This window comes from Myripristis murdjan, chromosome 9 (genome assembly GCF_902150065.1).
Source record: "Myripristis murdjan chromosome 9, fMyrMur1.1, whole genome shotgun sequence".
Lineage (NCBI taxonomy): Eukaryota > Metazoa > Chordata > Actinopteri > Holocentriformes > Holocentridae > Myripristis > Myripristis murdjan.
In genome coordinates, this window is record NC_043988.1 from 11,805,472 (window position 1) to 11,821,797 (window position 16,326).

The 16,326-nt window shown below is 40.4% G+C and overlaps 1 protein-coding gene across 1 annotated transcript in view; it reads left to right on the forward strand.

The window, feature by feature from the left end:
* The first annotated feature begins 2 nt into the window (after positions 1 to 2).
* Positions 3 to 16,326, forward strand: part of pebp4 (phosphatidylethanolamine binding protein 4) — a 50,988-nt gene continuing 34,664 nt past the window's right edge. The window contains exons 1-3 of the mRNA XM_030060334.1: positions 3 to 100; positions 969 to 1,084; positions 1,956 to 2,082. Of these exons, the coding sequence (XP_029916194.1) occupies positions 98 to 100; positions 969 to 1,084; positions 1,956 to 2,082 (246 nt within the window). The 5' untranslated portion in view covers positions 3 to 97. The remainder of the gene's footprint in view (positions 101 to 968; positions 1,085 to 1,955; positions 2,083 to 16,326) is intronic.

Genomic DNA, 16,326 nt, shown 5'->3' on the forward strand with positions numbered 1-16,326 from the left:
CAGTCAGACGTCGGCGGTGCGGTGCGCACAGCGAGGAGCGCCGGGGAACAACACACACATCCAGCGACACTAGGCTGGGAACCTGACGATCTGAACCATGGTAACTTTATATTTAACTACATGTGTGTAGCATACATTAAAGCTGTAATGAAGACGGATTCAGTCTGCAGACGCTATTATTTACTTTAGTTTGTGCCAGTCATCTGCACGGGAATTTGATACAGCCATTGCCGTGCGCACAAACTAGTTTGCAGTGCAAAACATAACAAGAAACTGCGGGCAGATTCCAAATGCAAAGTGTTAACACTGTGGTCTGATGAATTCACAAATGCAAAAAAAAAAAATTAGAAAATACATAGTTCAAGGATGGTCCTCAATGAAATGCCACTTTTCTGATGGATTGTTTACTTTGTGCCCGTCTCGAGATACAGACATGGTGCCAGAAACTCTCCTGAAACAAGTGAAAGTGAACGCACCACCGTTATTACGCCGCTTTTATTTAATTTTAATAAGATTTTAAGACCTTTTGGGGGGTTGAGTGACCTATTTGACGTATTTAAAGCATTGATAACTTTAGCTAAGACATGATATTGTAGTGCAGCGTACGCCCCTTCCAGCTGATGGCAGCATTAGCGTGGGACAGGGACTATCATGGAGTTAAAACCACCATGGTCTGCTGTAAGCATTAGTAACTTCAGTTTCAAGTGCAAGGGCCTTGTGTGGCATTAGTTTGCTCAGTAGCTTGGCCAACCCAACAGGTTTAGGTGTGGTCAGGTGGCGTTAGCAGCCACGACTTTACACCCGGCCTACTTACTCTCTGAACTATCGTATTCCTCCAACTGCGCGGAAGAATACTTAGAAAGAGACGAGAAGATTTCCATTCTGTTGTGTTTTTGCTGTGTGTTCGTACTTGATACTTGTTGTTTAGTTGAAGTGACCAGTGTGAGTGTCACCCCGCTGCTCTGCAGGCTGTTGCAGGGCTGCTCTGGCTGCTGGCTGCTGTCGCCTGTGTGTTGGGGCTCCAGCATGCGGAGGGAGCAGCAGACATGCCGGCTCTGAGTGCTGCGGACGCCTCCTTCTGTCAGTAAGTAGCCTGGACCCGCAGCTCTCAGCCTGGGGCCCTAGGGCTCAGAAAAATGGGGCAACATTTTAATATCACTATTATTTCACTGGCTAGACGTTAGCCCAAAGACAGAGTGTATAAGAATGACTCTTCTGCTCATCTCACACTCCTCAGTGTTAATCTGACAATCTACAGTAAAGACAATAACTCAGTTTCATCAGATGGGGACCCCTAAGACTACATCTTATCAAATACAAGTCCATGGCCACACCAAAAAGTTTGAGAAGCACTGGCCAAGGTCAATAATGCCTGACAGAGATGTGCCATGACAGCTTAGAGGAATGCAGGTGAACAGGAAACCATGAGGAAAAAATGAAAAAAATAAAACAGACAAAGTCATAAGATCTTGACTGGAAGCTTCCTTTGTCATCTCAACTGTGGCCAGTATTCATGTACTTATTTATTTGGATCCCTATCAGTCACTACCAAGGTAGCAACTACTCTTCCTGGGGTCCACACAAGTAAACATGACATCATATCACAAAAAAGTACACCCTAATGCAAATAAATTGTGTAACAACAGCTAAGAAAGCAACAACATAAAAACAACGAATCAAAAAAAATAAACAATGACAAAGTACCCACTCTCTGTGAGGTAACAATCAGTATTTGATACAGCTCAAAAATACTATAGTATCACTAAAAACAGTGCATGTAATAGTGACTTAATCACTCCAGTGTGTATGGCAGGATGTGAACCCTCTTAGTAAATCCATGGCCCGTATGGCTGGTCTCTGTGTTTCAGTTTGTTTCATTTCCCTTTAGTACAATTCACCTTGTGTTATAGTAAGTTAGCAAACTGAGTTTCCTCTTTTACCCCTTTTTATTCAAGTGGAGGGCTTGAAGTCGCCTACCCGGAAGTGGACATCAATAAATGCCTCGTGATTTCAAAGAATCTCAGAGAGAAGATCAGCAAAGAGTGGGAGGCTCCACAGATTTACTTCTCTGGAGCAAATCAGGTGAGACGTGTGCTAAGTGCTTCTGTATTTTACAGTAGTTTGGGGGTAAGTATGTACCTTACTTCTTTGTGTGGTTGAAGTGGGGACTAGTACCCAGTTCAAGTCATGAAAAACTTGATTGAAGTGCCATAGGGCATGAATATCGTCATGGTGCATCTTTTCAACTTCTGACCTTTACAAACTACAGAAGTCTAATAATTTAAGAATAAACCGATTTCTCCTCCTTCTCTCTTTTTCATTCATTTTCCTCCCATGCAGCTCTTTTTTTGATCAGTGATAGCGTGAGTAATGATTCAGAGTGTATTTACACAGTATAAAACACCATGCCATGGGAGAGTAGCTTTTCCTTCATTATAAGTTCACCAGTAGTTTAATAAGCTACATTTTCAGAGCTTTCCCAACATTTTCAGTGGAACTGTTTGTGGGTATGCACTGAATGTGTGTCTGTCCAAGACAAATACATGGAATACAAATGCATTGCATGCCTTGACATGAAGCAGTGTTGCTGCACATGCTGATTTTAAACACTAGAGAGCAGTAATGCATAAAATAAGCCAGTCTTACCTCATCGGCTCAGCGGGCCTTCACTGCTGGAAAAAAAAGATGGAAAAAAAAAAAAAACGCTCACAAGATGTTTACAAAGTTTATAACCATGAAATGACATTTTAGCAATATTTGAATTGCAAATGTCTTCCCCAGTTTGGACCATAAATTACTTGCTATTACCTGAATTAATATATTAATGTGCTTTAATTACCAGAAGATGGTGCAAGCACCTCACACATAAAGGCCCTTAAAAATGAATAATAGTGTTAAGCCAAGGTAATGTTAAAAATAGAGTTTAAGTTGATACTTTTCAGAATGCAAAAACGTCTGTCAATATAAGAAATTGGTATTACTTTCACTTGTTTGCATAATGTAGTGTCTAATAATAGCTGATTATTGACCGATGAATATTCTGATCTTTATTTAATACGAGCGACAGCACAAAACAGTGTGTTTCCATCATTTGGAAGTCATGCAACTATTAGAATGAATTGCAGCACACAGCGCGCGTTTAATTGTAACGACTTCAATTTCAGAATAGAACATCTTATTTGAAGCATTTTGAAACAAATCAGAAAAAAAGCAGAATGGAGTAGTAATTATAATTCATTTATTAAAGTGATTAACATTGTTGGGACTCCGCAGTAATTCATCACATCTATTGTATGCACTTTGACTGTGAATGTTCAAATACTGAATACAGTCATAATCTGCTTTGGTTAACTTTAATTAGAAAAAAACGACAACAGTATCAGCTTGTTATTTGTTACTGTTAAAACACGGTGGATGCTTTTGTGAAAAAAAAAGTGGCATAAACATTACAGGAATTTGTTCATTTTGACTACAATATAAACACTGAAACTGAGCCACCGTTACACAAAGGAAGGGTAATGTGTCATGACCTGTATTAATTTTACATTGTCTTACAATTTCAAGGCCACATATTAAATGATTAGAGAAATGCATTCAAATGATCATGATATTATTTATTTTTTTCCAGTGGGGTTGAAACAGTGTAAAGTTGTGCTGTTGAGTGACAGATTGAGAGAGATACAATTCCCAACCACAGAACCTCTGCTCAACCATGTACCAAATCCTATATCTGTAAATTGAAAACTTCAATTGAAAGCCACCTCGATTTAGGAGGTAGTTTATGAATTCCAGAGCTAAGCAGTCTAGCTTGAACATGATTTATTGCCTTTCTGCTGCCCAAACTCCATTTGATGTATGGTCGTATTATCTATAATGCTGTCTTACATGATTCTCTTTTATTGCCAGAATCAGTGTCAGACAGCAAAACAGATTACATGTTAGATTAAATCAATACAAACTTTATTTACTGGGCTTTGAAATGTAATTCTCCTTTTCTCCTGACACTTAAGCAAACTCACCCTATAGTGAAGAAGGCGCAGGCAGAGTTTCCTGCCTGTGGTTCTGTGGTAGGTCTGCTACTCCACCACGCTCTGTCACTGTGCCACTCTGCCAGCACTACTGCTATTCTCTGCCGTTGTACCCAGTGCCTGAGCTGCAGAATAGTGGTCACTCAGTCCCAAATCCACCCACTGTGACACCCACTTCATTACTGGGACGGGATGGAAGCTTGCTGAGTAATTGTAAGGGAGCTCAGTGGGCAGTAGTCCAGTAAACCCGCCTCTAAATAGGCACTCATGACCAAAAACAAAAGCAAAGGGACACAGAAACTGCAGCTTTCCTCATCCAAACTTGAGAGTAATAATTCACCACCACTTGAGCTGGGAATATTATCAAATGAACATTTATGTTAATCCTAATTATACTGTAAAGCATCAAAAGTGTTTATGATTAATCTGAATGAATGAGATACTTATTGGTTGATGGTAGTACAGCAACATGACTTGATTGCAATCGGCTTTAATGATGTTTGTAACGAGTGCACATGTGAATGAAGTTTGGTAGTGGAACAGGCCCGGCTGTAACCTTTGATGGGAAACATGCCACTGTAAGCAGCTGCAAATATAGAGCAAGAATGTGCACTTTCCTCTGCAGTATTTTTTTCTGGTTAACTTCACAGCACTGCATAAACAGCACAAGAATAGTGGTGTGATTGATGTCCCGTTAAAAGACAGTGGTTTGACATACCATAACAAAACAACATAATAAACAAAAGTTTTGCATTCAAGCGTAAAGCTGGTGCTTGCAGGGGCAGTGAAGATGAAAACAATTACAAGCTTGTTTGCACACCAAATGTGAACACCAAATGAAAAAGGCCTATACCAATGCATAGCTACCAATGATTATTACAATTTCCTCAAATGAGAGACAGGATCATGCTGTAAATGTTTCACACCCCGCTGTATTGTCTTTGGAGAAACCGGAAGCATCTGTTGACTCCAGTGTAATAACTTTGGTTTAAAAATACCACTTCAAGAGTCAAAACAACAACAGGCAGAACACACTGTCATAATCGCAAATTCAAAAGTAACTTACTCCGCTTGGTTTTTAACTACTGTAATTTTCATGTTTTGACATGTATGGGAATGGTTAGTGGTCTGCTTCTCTGACTTGAGTTCATACCAACACAGGAAAACAAGGCCTCCAATAAAATACTCAACTTTGGAGTCCAGATTGTTTATAGCAAAGTTGTACCTGTCATTTTTTTTATGATTTTGACATCTAAACGGAATGAATGAATTTTTCAGGAGTTGACACGTGTTAGCAATTATCTGTGGCTGATTTTCCAAATGCAATCTCATTTCTGATTTAAGATGACACCTATCTAGACAAACAGAGATTTTCTTATAATATAAATGGACAGAAGATGGAGGTGGTAGACCAAAGCTGCATATGGAACCAACTTTACTTGTTGCCACAGGAGAAAAAAATATATTTTGTGTAAGGTGTTTATGAAGCCAAATGTGGTGAAAAAGATATTTTTTTGTGGGTATAAACGGGGTTTGAGAGGTTCAGGGGTCAGGTCAGAGCTGAATCGTATCGCCAAGCATATTCTCTGCTCTCAATATTATACAGTTAACTGCTACCTGTGCAAAATATATATTTGTATATCATATATCTCCACAACACGTGCTCAACAACATATAATATACTGTACACTGAAAAAGTTTATCCTCACCTTTCTAAGAAGAGGTTCTGAATTTGTGAAGCATGTCTCAACACTGGATCCTGTTTAAAATTTTTACTCTTGATGTTTTCAGTTCAACATGAATGTCAAATTGCTGAGAGAGCTGCTTGGGTCTTGCCTGTAGACAGCGAGACAAGACTATAGCGAAAATTAGGAGAACTCCAAAAATAACCAAGGCGCTGCGTGTGAAGTGAAAAAGATTAAAAAGCTGTATATATTTGGCTACATGGCAGCTCACCCGGGTGTGCTTTGGCACAATCTCGAATTTTGTGTAAACACAAGGAATGTGTAAGTGAGCAAAATGTGTAAGTGAGTTTCAACTTCCCCTGAGTTGGTAGCCTTTCTTTTTCCAAGAAATTGAAGTTTCTGTAAACTTTTTTTTTTTTTTTTTTTTTTTTTTGAAACTGGTGTACAAATCTCAGCCTGCCAGTACATGAAGTTTTGGTAGGTATTAATAAGTATCATCAGTATATTAGCACCCTATGAAAATGTGTATGACTGTGTGAGTGTGTTTCATCAGTAATGTCTGCATGTCATCCAGATCATTTCCCCTGGAGGTCAGTGTAACATTTAGCAAAACTTAGCTAGGTCGTTAAGTTTATATGGTGGGTATTTGTGTGTTCTTTGAAACCAGAGTCTGACCTTACAAGTTGTCCTTAAGTGGCGAGTGCATTCTTATGTTGTTATGTTAGGAGTTTCCAGCCAAAAACCCTTTGACATGTGAACATGTGCGGTGTCTTATTTAGAATAACTATTAGTCTACATTTTGCTACAAGCATCGCATACTCATCTTCCCTCCTTGAAATCAGTGTCTTTGGTATAAACAAAGCGGGCCGCAGGAGTTATCTTTACCTCATGGTTATTCCAGAAGTGGAGACAGTTTTGGAGTTGTTTTTTATTTTTTATTTTCAGTAAGGACCAGAGCCACAGGGCACATTCTTAGACATGGGGGATTTCAAAGCCTTGTTTTTGGGTAGACATTCTTGCATCTGGTGGATGGAATGAGGGTTTAAACCATTACTGCGATTAGAGCTGCCTCACTATGATCTCTTGAGCTTGCTTACTGCTGCTAATAGCTGTTTCCTCTCTATTTCCCTCTATCTTTTTCTTTTTCGCTTTCTCTCTCTCTGTGAATGATTTTTATGCTTTGCTAAAACATGTGGGGGCGTTGAGAGAGGATTTAAATGCAACGATCCCCCTCCTCTTTTTTTGGTGAATCTCTGTGTTCTTTTCTGCAAGCTTCTGATGACGACAGGGCAGCTTTAAGCCTGGCAGTGCCCACGGCAGGCTGCCGTCTCAGCGCTGCCCACTCTCCTCTGTGTTGGCATGCCGGAGAAAGCGAGGGTGGGGTTCCTCTCTAGCACACCCTGTCATCCCTAGGAAAGCCTACATGTCCACCCATGCAGGATTCCTGAAAGGTCTTCATGTTGGGGATACGAGAGCGCAAAGACATGGATGTCTCATTTTCTGTAGGCGATGGTCTTCATTCAGCACACAGTCTATGATGTATATTTAGACAAACAGGCGAGGTGCTTCCTTGAGCCATTACATGACAGTGAGGGTCAACAAGAGAAACATGTAATGTCCGTCTAATTGCATATTCAGTGTCATCAGGTGGGTGTTGTTGACTCTGTTGGATTACCTGGATGCGTTTCACTAGGATTGATGGAGTTCTATTTCTTTAGCTAATGTTCCCCCTTTTCACTATAACATGCCTGTTAAGCTGACCTGTGACCATGAGTAAAGAATTACAACCTCTGTTACCGGGAGCACCGGATTGATTATGCATATTCAGTGGAATGGAGAGAGGCAATAAGCCACCTAAGCCACGTTTCCACAAGGAGGAGTGATTTACACATTGTGTAAGATGTCTGTGGCAGCCGGACCACTACAGTCAGAACCAGAGCTATTGATACAAGCTGTTAGACCACAAGGTTTCGAGTTTTCAGCGTCTGTGTTGACTTGCAAAGTGAGATGCGCATAATGGAGAGATTGAACATGGGATATTTACATTGCATAACCGTTTTTTTTTTTTTTTTTTAATTCTTTCCTATTCATCTCGCTTCCTCTTGTCTCTGTCTGTGTCTCCTTCTCTCTTCCATTAGCCCATCTTTCCTCCCCTCGCCATTCACTGCCATACTGACAGAATCAGTTTTACTTTTGTAAGCTACCCTTTTGTACCCCATTGTTGCAGCTACATGGTATTCCTTCACCTAGCACTTGGTCTAAGAGCGTAGGCAGCAGTAGTTTTGCTCAGTCTGTGGCTGTGAGTAAAATATGATTTCAATTACCATGAAAATGTATTGTATTATCAATGGGAGGATAAGAACAGATTAGGGGAGCTCGGGGATGCTCTTATGGATGACAATGGTCAGGTTTGTATGCAAGCTGCGATATCGGAGAAAATGATAGATCTTCACCCTTTGACTAAAGCTCTGAGAAAAGCAGGTGGTTCCACATGTTAAGCCCACTGAGGCCCTTGGGTGAGATGTCGAGATGTGCTTTTAAAATTAAGCTGTTTTTTGTATCAATATTTTTTACCAAAGGGGCAATGATTTAAGAAGTCAGCATTCCTGTATATACACTAAATAAGGAATAATAACTGCAGAATTTCTGCATTTATAATAATAGCACTGTAGTGTTGGTGTTTAAACAGTAAAAAAAAAAAATGTATTTGTGCAAAAGTTAATGTCTGGATGTTGGAATCCCATGCAAATCTCCACCTGACAACATGCATGAGACTTATTAAATGCATTAATTAGATCCCAATTTGCAAACAAAGTACATTACAGAGCCAACAGCAAAGTCTTACAGAAACAGAAGGTTGGTAATAAAAAAATACCAACCAAACCTGTGCCTTCTGATTATTATTCACACAGAAATTCTATCTTGTCAGTTCATATACATCGACTGCAAGATCTGTTCAAACAGAGATTCATAATCTGCACGGGAAGTGCATCTGCTGCTGTGGATGCTTAGATAAACATACAAGATTAAATTTCTATTTATATGAGCCACAGAAACCTAACATTTGCCAGGGATTCGTTGTAATATCTGAAGACAACTTGATCACGCCGTGGCACTGTAAGGAATTCATACGTTTCCTTAATGTGCTCTGTCCAGCAGGGAGATATCTCCGGCCTCACGACATCCAAAAATATCACCTCCCACAACTTGAAGCCTCTCCGGGCAGTTTGCATTTTGTTTTCATACCTGTCAGGATTGTCATAAACTTTCAGACAAATAAGGGAAATATAAACTCTCCATCTGTGATTATCACCACTTCCCGTTGTTACATTAACACTATTTACATTAGTTAATGTGAACATATGGCCGCTCCATTGTTTTTTTATAGTTACTGATGTACTCAGTGTTTGCACACAACTCAGGTAAATGACTTTTTTTTCCCTTTGCAAGTTCCTTTTCTTTTTGAACTAAGTAATCATAAAGTTGAAAGTGATCATGTGAAGTTTCCTTAAGACCCAGATGCTTGGCTTAGTGGCATTTTGCCCAAATTGTTTTGTGCTTCCCATCCGTGGTCCGGCACAGGGTTTAGTTCCAGTCTGTAACTAAACTGTCCCAATCCTCTGAATCACCTTCTTTAAGAACAGCTTCAGGGCTGCTCATAATGCTTAACTCTCCATAATGCCATCCCCTTCATCTCCCCAGTGGTCTTATTGTCTTAACTCTGGATGGAGAGAGTAGAAGAATAAAACGGGTTAATACATGTTTGGCACGGCGAAAGTAAGAATCTTTTCAAAGGTACACTGCATTCAAGTTTTGCCTTGGAGATTCTTTTGCCTGCTGATTATTCCCGTTTCTCCCTGACTTGTGCAGCTACTTTGCCGCAGATGCTACATTTGCCTTTGTAGGTTAAGGCCTTCACATTCCTCTCGACGTTACCGAGCCATCACTCTTAATTGCGCCAGCCAAGTCCATTGATGCATTGATCGATCTAAGTTTGAGAGCAGGGGATGATAAAACTGAGCAGCCATCACTTCCTTGTCATTTCTCTGATCCTGTAGTTTGGAAGCAGAGAAAATGGTATGCAAATGATTTGTTAATCCCTTTACATTATTTGTTCCATTTCTCCCTTTCGTTTTCACACTCAATTTCTAGCACAGCAAGCTGACAGGCGGACACCCTCAGATTGCTAATTCTTAACATAGAAAAAAAAAATTCAGCTATCCATCTTGTATTTAGAACATACTTGATTCAATTAAGTAATTTGACTTAAAAGATTTACCTGAGTGCTTTGCACAAAGAGATCCTGAAAGACCTTACCAGGCAAACGAATCACTACATAGTGTGTGTGGAATTTTTGTTTGTTTGTTTGTTTGTTTGTTTGTTGAGTGCAGTAAAGTCATAAAAGGACGTTCAGCGTGTTTCTTTCCCTCTATGTATATTTTCTTTACATGCTTTCACAAACCGATTATCAGTCCCACAAGAAACAGCTTGATTTGCACAATTACGGTTATAATATCAGCATAAGCAGGATCAGACAACAAAGTCTAAGTCAAGAGCAGCGGCATATGAAATTGTGACCAATGTCTTTCCGTAGTTTTGTTGTCCCAAGGGTTGGTGTTAAAAATAATAAGAAAGAGGTGGGATGGTCTTAGATCCAAGAAGCTTAAAATGCAAAATCTCGAATAAGCCCAATTTTCCCTAGCCAATCGTGTTGTATTTTGGTGGGTTTGTGTTGATCGTCTCAACTGACTCACATACCGCCCCTCCCCAAATAAAAACACTAGAGATTTACGTGGCTTTTCAAAAAATGTATCTAGACATTTATCCAGCTTAATCTTCTTAACATATTAAAGTGATTTGCTTTACCCTGAAGTGGCTGAAGCTGTATCAAGCTCACCGCCCCTCATGGCACTAAGACCTGAGAGGCATTGTGGACATTTTCAGCTCTTGAATAAGGGAGAGGTGGGCAGAAGTCAACCTGCTTCTCAGCTGTGGAGCTATGGCCGTCCCCGCTGTGCGTCCATTTTTTTGTTCTGTTATTAGTCCAACTGTTGCACTCAGTCAGTGTTCTTAGGCGCGCGGCTCTGCCAGAACTGCCCACACTGTGGTGTGGAGGTTTGGAGCTCTCAGCTTTTGAGCTGAACTGAAAGAGCTCTCTCACAGAGTAGGTGTTGGCAGGATGCTTTGTTTCTTTCTGTGAATGTCATGAGAGGTATGGATAATGAGAAGACTGAAGCATAACCACAGTGATGGCATGATTTATCTGGGTGCCAACTTTATGCCTGACTGCAGATTTGGGAATTTTCTGATAGAGGATGCTTTTAACCTTTTCTCCAGACAGGACACAAATCCGCGCGAGAATCAGTAGTGACGGTTACAGTGTGTTTCCTTTTGATCACCACTTCACAGACCGGGCATTTAAAAGGTCTTGGTCAAACTCAAGTACTTCTGATGTCCTTGTTTGGCACAATGCTCTATGGATGCGCTTCGGGGCTCAGACTTTGCCATATTGCATCAGCTGAACTGTAGATTTAAATTTGGAGACATTGATTGTAGCTGAAGCATGAACCGATTCATTGTCATCACGGTAATTAGCTTAATGTCTATCAAAGTTAAATAAAACATGATGTTCCCAAGAAATCCAGCCTTGCTACAGGCTTAATTATTAGAATAAGAGTTGCAATGATTATGTTGTTTGAAACACAAAATAAAATGTTCATTTCCACATGTATCCTCGCAATGATTATCATAAGAAATTGTATCGGTTAGCTCTTCCGTTTGTTTGTTTTTTTCATGAGTTGTTTGCTGTCACGCAGGGTCGATACTCTTGATAAAGAATGCTATGTTGTCTAATTGAGACGCCAGGCGCACTGACAAGCCAAAGCAAAAGTGCCACCACACTTTTCCAGTGTTTTCTACGGTCTCAAATCTTAAACAGAGCATTTCTCGAGAGGGTGCAACGTGCAACTTTTTGGTTGGGTTTTCCGTAGCGTTATGCATTTGCTGTGTAGCTCGCTTGGTACCGGCTCCTCTCAGAGTCTTCAGACTGATGGCTGCCATTCACACCATGAGATGCATCCACCGCAGCTCACCACTGCTCACTTTTTTAATTTTAACCACCCTCCATAAATTACAAGTTCACATTTTGTATAACTAGATAGAGGAGGCTGCCAGCGGACGCCTGCTGATACCACAGAATATATTGCCACAGCAGTGCAAGATCAAAAAATAACCCAACAAAGCAAGAAATTCCAATTATCTCACCATGAACATGCATTATTCTACAGTGATATTGATAATTATTTTATTCCAGCATCACACATGACTAGTGGTGTCCAGCTCACATGGGCCTCCAGGATATTGTTACATCACACACCGTTTGATATAGATTTTTGTTTTTGATATGGATTTCACACTGCTACCATCTTGTCATGCTGTAACAGAAACAGGAAGTCGTTTTTACTTTAAAATAACTCAGCCCATGCACTTAAAAGACAATTTTTCATTTGTCCCCAGTTAAATAACGGATATCGTCCTCTTCTGGTGCTCCTCTGAGTCTTACTGTTTATCTTTCAGTTTATTGTTAATGGCAGGATGGATATCTTTGACCTCTTTGAATAACATGCAGCTTTGAAATATAGGTAGTGTTAATTAGACATTATGTTCTTAAGAGTCATATGGCGTATTAATTTACTAGTGGATGTGGTTGACAGTCAGCTAATGATAGTGAGACGGCACAAGACAATGATCGTCTCTCGGAGTCAAAACATGTATTAATTCCTTGGCCTTGAGCCTCAATGCAGAAGTCAAGATGTTACAAATTGTAATGATTAATCCATAGTATATTTCTGTAAACGTCTCCAATTATTTGAATACAATGTGGAATACGATTTAGTTTTTTCCTTCATCTTCTCTCTTTATTCACACCACCGAGCACTTGACCTCTCATACTTGGATTGAATGTCTGACAGGTGTTAAAATCGCAGTCTGCGGCCGTCCATACAAAATGTTGTTCAACATAGCACAGTTCCGCGCAGACAAGCACTTCAAACAAACTACGAGTGCTTGCTTCCTTTCATATCGCACAGAATGAGAGAAATTGATTGGAACTGGAAGGCTTAGGACTGGATTTTCCTCAACCATGAATCTTTTTCTTGAACAACTGCAGCTTAAATTTAGATTTTTTTCCTGGCTTTGTTTTTATTTCTTTGTCCAAATCCTATCGAGTGGTGCTTCAGGTTCTTCCTTGAGTAAAAAGTTGATATTGTTGTGGAGAGGGAGAAAGGACTTTTTTCATGTGTGCAGGAATGTAGATTTCTTCCCCCCGTGAAATCCTAATTGTGCCTTGGAGGGCTGGTAGGGTATCTCTGCTCGGCTCAGCTCAACAGGATTTGTGTCTGTGTATGTTAGAGTATGTCTCTTAGCCTGAATGCGGATATAACCCTTTCATTGCAAAAGCTGCTGATTTTTCATATTTGCCGATAGGCTGATCCTGTGCATCCGTAGCTTTTTGTTGAAGACACTGAAAGTTTTTTGTTTGGGAAGCATCCATATTTAATTTTTTTTTTTTTTTTTTTAAATATATATAGTGTGTAAAGAGTTAAGGCAGATAGCAAGTGGACCTCTCTCTGTGGATCAACCATAGTAGCCATTCAAGCCACAGAGCAGGTCTTGTCAATATGGTGCTTGGCTAGATTGAACTTGGAGGTAACCAGAAAGCATATCTAAGGCCAGAAGTACTTTGGTCCTGTGTTCCTCTAAAATTATTGCTGTGCATTTATCTATGCAAATCCAGGATAAGATCCTATCTGCCTGCAGCATATCCCCCTGGATTTTGTCTATGTGAGTTAGGCAGGTTATGGTTGACAGTCAAAAACGGATGGAAACAACATATATGCAAAGATTATTGTTGTAGTCATTACTTGTCACTTGAAAGGGGATTAGGCTTAAGAATCCTATAGGATGGTGTTACACCTGTCCATCCTCATGTCTAACAATGTTACTTCACTTTTCCCTTATTTCAGTATCAATTCAAGTTGGCAAAAAAAAAAAGCTGATTTATTCAAATGAATCATCAACGCTGGAAATGATTCAATATGTGCCGCATTCAGATGGGTGATATATTATTCCCTTGGGGAGAGGCAAAGATGGAGCTGTGGAGCTGTTTTATTTGTGCTGTCTTTATCAGTGTGTCAGGCAGAGAGGCTGAGCTTGTTCTCTATGAATGGACGAGCCCTTGAACCATAAACCTGTACCTCCTCTGATAACAGTTTCTGCATTGTGATATCAGCGCCATTCTGTCTGATGTCCTCTCTGACAGCGCTAAATATATAAACATTTACAAAATGAAGGATGTGTCAGACAAATTATTTCATTTTTAACAGTTTTCCAAAACTAAGGATTTTAGCTCCTGCATGCCTGGGCTCTGTTTTGGAAGACATATTGTGAATTTCTGTGAGGGCTCAAAGCAAAGCACAGGATTTTGATCGCATTTGGGTTTCAGCAAGCTTCGCCGCTGATACTTATGTTTTATCCATGGGTATACATTTGTGCTTTTCTTGCGCTGTGTACCTGCATATTGTTTATTGTTAGCTCTGCTAAGCGGCACCTCAGAGTTCACTGACGTCTGAGGTTGCCACATCGTCGAAGGTGAGATGAGTGCTCCCTGAGTTACTCAGAGCCTGTGTGATGACATGGCCCTGATTGTCAGACGGGTGGGCTGGTGACACTGGAACACAGACGGTGCTTGTCTGTTTGAAATATTCTCTTTCGAGCTTCCAAGCCCTGGGCAGTCCTCTCTCCCAGTCTCCCAACACCCAGCTTCGCCCACTGAAACAAGAGTCTTCCATACTGGAAAATCCGGCCCTGTCAACTGGCAGTCTGGACTAGGTTCAGCCCACACGTCGAGCACCCCCCACCACCACTGCCACCCCTTAATAGGCACTAGAGCTTGCCACCCCATGTAGATGCCTTTTGGTCGCCATCCATGGATGGCGTCAATAGCATCTTCCTACACAGAAGTGACTGAACGGAGGGCACAAGAAAATGTGGGAATAATTTACACTTTCTCACTGTACTACCATCAGAAACCATAATTAATCATGATAGAAAAAATGTGGAAGCCATCTTGGCTGGTGAAACACACAGTGCCTGTGAACAGCACTGACACCTTTGACAGCTCTGATGGCCAAATAGGAAGGAGTGTCAGAGTGCATACAACTAAGCTCCCTTCATGGCAGGATGTATCCCCTTCTCTTGGGAATTGTCTGCTGCATTATGTCTCTCCTGGGAAGTGTGGCTGTTGTATTTATAAGGCTTTTTATAAGTCATAAAAGAATGAAAGATGTAATTGGATATTTAATGCTGTTGAATCTGTAAAATTGTGGCTGTAATTGTCAAAATAGATGTAACAATGTAATGAGCCTCCTGCTAAAGTATGTCAGAAGCCTGAGAAACCTACAGAAACCTATTTGACTTCTGTTGACACAAAATTAAAAACTAGGTTTCCATAGGAACCATACAGCAGCCAATTAAAATATGATGACCAAAATTATGTTTATTTTAGAATATTTTTGTTAAGACATTAATATCAGCTAACTTCAGTTGTTAGTTAATTACAGCTTTGAATTGTAATGGCACGCCAAAAACTGACTTTTTGAGGTCTTGCTGTTTTTTAGTAGCACATACACAGACCAAAACGCACTGGCCCTCATTCCCTTATCCCAAAATATCATTATTATTGTCAGCATTTTTGCTGCTGTTATTCTACAAATCAACCTGAATGCTTTTATAGCCGTTTTCAGGAAAGAAGCTCAATAGTAAATAATGTTCAAACTCTGGTTTCCTACAGGTAACTTAATTAGAATGTGCCAATCATTAGTTTTGCTTGTATAGACTGTAGCCTACTTTGTAGTAAAATGGCAGATCTGTGACTTTTCATGTATGACATGCTAGACAGAGTAATTATGGATATCAGTCCAGTGCTGTAATTTACCCCACTTGACTGTGTTGTGCTCCCTGAGCTGCCGAACTGCATGACAAAAACATTTGCCTTTTGCTTCGTTTAGCATGGGCTGGTTCTGAGGCTGTGAATATCTCAGTGCCTGGCTGCGTATTACTTCAGAGTACCTGTTAATGGTAGTTACTGTGTACGAGCATGTGCATTTGCAGAAATGCTTTCATGGCAGTGAGTAGGTGTATGTGTGTAAAGCCACCACTAGAAAGTGTTGAAAGCCTCAGCTAGCAAGATCGCATCCAGGGTGACTAATAAGCTTAACATGAGCACGGCTGTGTTCGCAAGCATGGTGCGGTGAAAGAAGTCTTCAATGTTGAGAGAAATGCAGAAATGGTTCCCTAGGCTGCTACTAATTCTGTCACCCCCCTCAAGCCTCAATCAGACTGTGAACCATCTTACTGTTAGCTATGGCTTCATAGTAGTTCCAAACTGCACCGCAGAAGTGAAGGGGTTCACACACTCAGTTCAGGACAGACTGTATTTAAACATTTCCAGAGTTTATCAGAGAGCTCTTCATTTGGACTTGGAAAGGCTAAAATAAAACACGGTGTTCAGGAGTTTTTAAGTAGTGTGCTGAGAATTATCCTGAGAGATGGAA